General features: G+C 66.1%; 1 protein-coding gene across 1 annotated transcript in view; it reads left to right on the top strand.

Annotated features, from left to right (window-relative positions):
- SEMA4G (semaphorin 4G) overlaps positions 1 to 3,606 on the top strand; it is a 29,638-nt gene that overhangs the window by 24,404 nt on the left and 1,628 nt on the right. The window contains exons 6-13 of the mRNA XM_019502149.1: positions 29 to 211; positions 300 to 469; positions 1,158 to 1,302; positions 1,466 to 1,688; positions 1,998 to 2,113; positions 2,254 to 2,408; positions 3,098 to 3,159; positions 3,455 to 3,605. Of these exons, the coding sequence (XP_019357694.1) occupies positions 29 to 211; positions 300 to 469; positions 1,158 to 1,302; positions 1,466 to 1,688; positions 1,998 to 2,113; positions 2,254 to 2,408; positions 3,098 to 3,159; positions 3,455 to 3,605 (1,205 nt within the window). The remainder of the gene's footprint in view (positions 1 to 28; positions 212 to 299; positions 470 to 1,157; positions 1,303 to 1,465; positions 1,689 to 1,997; positions 2,114 to 2,253; positions 2,409 to 3,097; positions 3,160 to 3,454; position 3,606) is intronic.

Raw genomic sequence — 3,606 nt, 5'->3', positions numbered from 1 at the left:
CCCCCGCCCCGCACACGGCTGCTGACCCCCACCACCGGGCGCAGATGCTGAGTTCGTGGCCTCGGCGCTGGTGCGGGAGAGCGAGCGCAGCCCCGTGGGCGACGACGACAAGATCTACTTCTTCTTCACGGAGCGGGCGGGCGAGGAGGGTGCCATGCTCTTCGGCAAGGGCCAGGCCGCCCGTGTCGCCCGGGTGGCTCGGGTGTGCAAGGTGAGCCCCCTCTCCTCCTCCCTGTCCCGGGGCACGGAAAGGGGGACTGAGCTGGGCACGGGCTCACGGCTTGGCTCTCCCGCTGCAGGGGGACATGGGCGGCCAGAAGATCCTCCAGCGCAAGTGGACCACGTTCCTGAAGGCGCGGCTGGCCTGCTACGTGCCCTACTACGAGCTCCTGCAGAGCGTCTGCAGCCTGGACAGCAGCGCCTGGCCCAGCACCGTCTTCTACGCCGCCTTCACGCTGGTGCCGCAATGGTGAGCGCGGGCTGCGGGGTCTGCGGCCGGCAGGAGGTGGACGTGGGGTTTCGCCGTAGCCTGGAGGGCAAACGCGGTGGCAGGGGTGGCAGCCGGACCCAGAACCAGCAGGAACCTCTGCCCCAGCTGGGGTGGCTGGCGCTGCCCGGGCATCCCTGGCCCGCGGCCCCTTGGCATGAGAAGGAGGAAGTGGCATTTCCTGTCGGTGTGAATGAATTGTTCCCCGGCTAATTAGCCCGCCTCTGTCTATAGCCGCGCGGCAGGGGCACCAGTATTTATAGCGCTGTGGCATCTGTGCCAGCCTGGGCCCCGGGAGGAGGGCGTTTCCATGGAGATGCTCGTTAGCTGGCACACTCGTTAAAGAAACCCTCCCCTCTCCCCAGATTTGGGGAGTCCCTTGAGTGTGGGGGGATGTGGGGTTAAATTAAAGGGACAGCAGCGAGGACTTGAGCCTAGTGGTTAGAGCAGGGAGCTGCTCCGTGCCCTACAGGCAACTGAGAGGCACGGAGCTGCAGGACACTGCAGCCCTGGGGACCCCCCAGCCCTGTATCCCCCCCCCCACCAGGATCCACATCCCTCAAGCCAGGGGCTGGGAGCGAGCTTGCTGTTGCCTCCTGGCTTCCCGAGCCCTAGTGTAGACAGTACTCCGGTGTGTGGAACCAGCCCCTGACCCGCAGCTGCGTTCCAGGCGCAGCATGGAGGTGTCAGCCGTGTGCCGCTACGACCTCTCGGCGCTGCAGCAAGCCTTCGACGGGCCCTACATGGAGTACCAGGACGCCGCCCGCAAGTGGGCCCGCTACGAGGGAGAGGTGCCCGAGCCCCGGCCTGGCGCCGTAAGTGACTGCCGGGCTGGGGGCGGGCATGGCGGGTCTGGGGGGCTCCTGAGCCCAGCCCAGGCTGCTGTTATTAGGGGCTGTTAGCTTCTGGGGGAAGCGGTGGCCTCAGGGCCACAGGCCATTCCCTGGCTGACCCGTGGCCCCGGCCTCGTCTCTGCAGTGCATCACGGCCCAGGTGCGCCGCAGCGGCTTCAACTCCTCGCAGGACCTGCCCAACATGGTGCTGGACTTCGTGAAACTTCATCCGCTGGTGTGGGAAGAGGTGGGGCCGGCCGGCGGCGCCCCGCTGCTGCTCAAGAAGGGCGCACGCTACACCCACGTGGCCGCTGACCGCGTGCTCGCGCTGGATGGGCACCTCTATGACGTGCTCTTCCTGGGCACCGGTGAGACGGAGGGGCAGCCCCTGGGGACCCCAAGGCCCCTCCTAGGCCCTGCCGGTGCCCCTCACTCCCAACCTGCAGCCCCCTGCCCCTCTCTTCAGGCATGGAGCTCCTGCCCACCCTGGTTTCACTGCCTTGCCCCCAGCCCTGTGACCCTGGTCCATTCTGCTCTGTCTTTGGGCAGCGGCTAGGATGCTTGGGGCTGCTGGGGGGCACCCGCTTTTGGCTCAGGTCCTGGCATGAAGGGTTAAACGCTCCCCCCTCCATGTGACCCTGGCCCACCCTGACCAGCCCTGGTTTGCCTCCTGCCAGGTGACGGCTGGTTGCACCGGGCCGTGGTCGTGGGCTCCAGCGTCCACATCATCGAGGAGCTCCAGGTCTTCAAGGACCCACAGCCCGTGGAGAACCTGGTGATCTCCAAGGCCCAGGTGAGAAGCAGCAGGAACAGTCCTAGGAGGGACAAGTCCCTCCTATCCCAAAAGAGCCCAGGAGTCCGGGCTCTCAGCCCCCTGGTGCCAGGGGACTGGGGGCCGGTCCTGCGCTGACGGGCATGTGCCTGTGCCTGCAGCAGAGCGTGTACGTGGGGGCAGCTGATGGCGTTGTGCAGCTGCCCCTGGCTGCCTGCGCCCGCTACAGCTCCTGCTATGACTGCGTCCTGGCCCGGGACCCGTACTGCGCCTGGGACGGTGCCCGCTGCGCCCACCTGGATGGTGCCCCCCACAGGTACCGGGTATGGGGGGGGTCTCCTGGAGTAGTGCCCCTTGCTCCTGACCTGCAGCCCCCTTGGGTGGCCAGCTGGAGGCCCATGGATGCCCTGGTCCCAGGGCCGGGGGGTGTTGGCCTGGAGCATCAACTCTCATCTCATCCCAGGGGGGCTTCCTGTTGAGGAGGGGGGCCGGCATGGCACGCTCATCAGCCCCCTACTTGGGGCTGGTGTGTTGGGGTCACTCGTGTGTGGCTTGGTACATGTGCATGTGCACGTATGTGCCTATGAGTATGTGGGCATGTGTATGTGCACGGGCATGTGTAAGCATGCATGTGCAACTATGTATGTGGGCATATGTTTACTTGTATGTGTGTAGGCGTGCACGTGCATGTGTGGGCATGCGTGTGTGCACATGTAGGTGTGTGCATGCATGCATGTTCACATGCATGTGTGGGGGCACGCAGGTGTGTCCATACATATGTGCATGTGTGGGCATGCATATGTATGAGCATGTGTTTGTACATGTGTATATGTAAATGTGCATGCATATATGTGTCTGTGCTTGCATGTGCACAGGCAGGCATGTGTACGCACAGGTGTGTGTATGTCTGTATGGGTGTATGGCGTGTGCGCCCCCCCCACAGGTGCGTGTCCACGGGGCCTGTGCCCGCCACATGGGGCTGATGCAGGCCCTTGTGTCCCGCAGGGCGCAGCTGGTGCAAGACGTGCAGCGCGGCAATGAGGGCTGCGGGAACGACTCCAACCTGGGTGAGGCTTGTCCCGGTGTTGGGCCCTTGCCCTGGGGGCGCCCCTGCCCACCCCAGCCGTGCTCCCCCACTGCTGCCCTGCGCCCCCGGGCCTGCTCCCTGCCCTGTGCCCCACCAGCCCCCACACCTGGGCCAAGGTCACGGAGCAGGTTGTGACCTCAGGGGGAACCCAGGCCAGCTTCAGAGAGCAGCTCTGGGGCAGCAGGCGGGCTTCCCACCCCACAGCACCCCCCGAGTCCCTTCCAGGGTCTTCCCATCCCGCGAGGCGACCCTGACCCCCGCTGCTGTCCCTGCAGCCACAGCAGTCCGGAAGACGCGGAGGGTGCTGCGTGGGGACGACGTGCTGCTGCCCTGCGACCAGCCCTCTAACCTGGCGCGGGCTGTGTGGCGGGTGAACGGGTCCGTGGCGGCCACGCTGGGTGCCCACTTCCGTGTGGGTGTGGACGGG

This window comes from Gavialis gangeticus, unplaced genomic scaffold (genome assembly GCF_001723915.1).
Source record: "Gavialis gangeticus isolate Ggan-Ray unplaced genomic scaffold, GavGan_comp1, whole genome shotgun sequence".
NCBI classification, from domain to species: Eukaryota; Metazoa; Chordata; order Crocodylia; family Gavialidae; genus Gavialis; species Gavialis gangeticus.
This window is presented reverse-complemented; position numbering and strand designations above follow the sequence as displayed.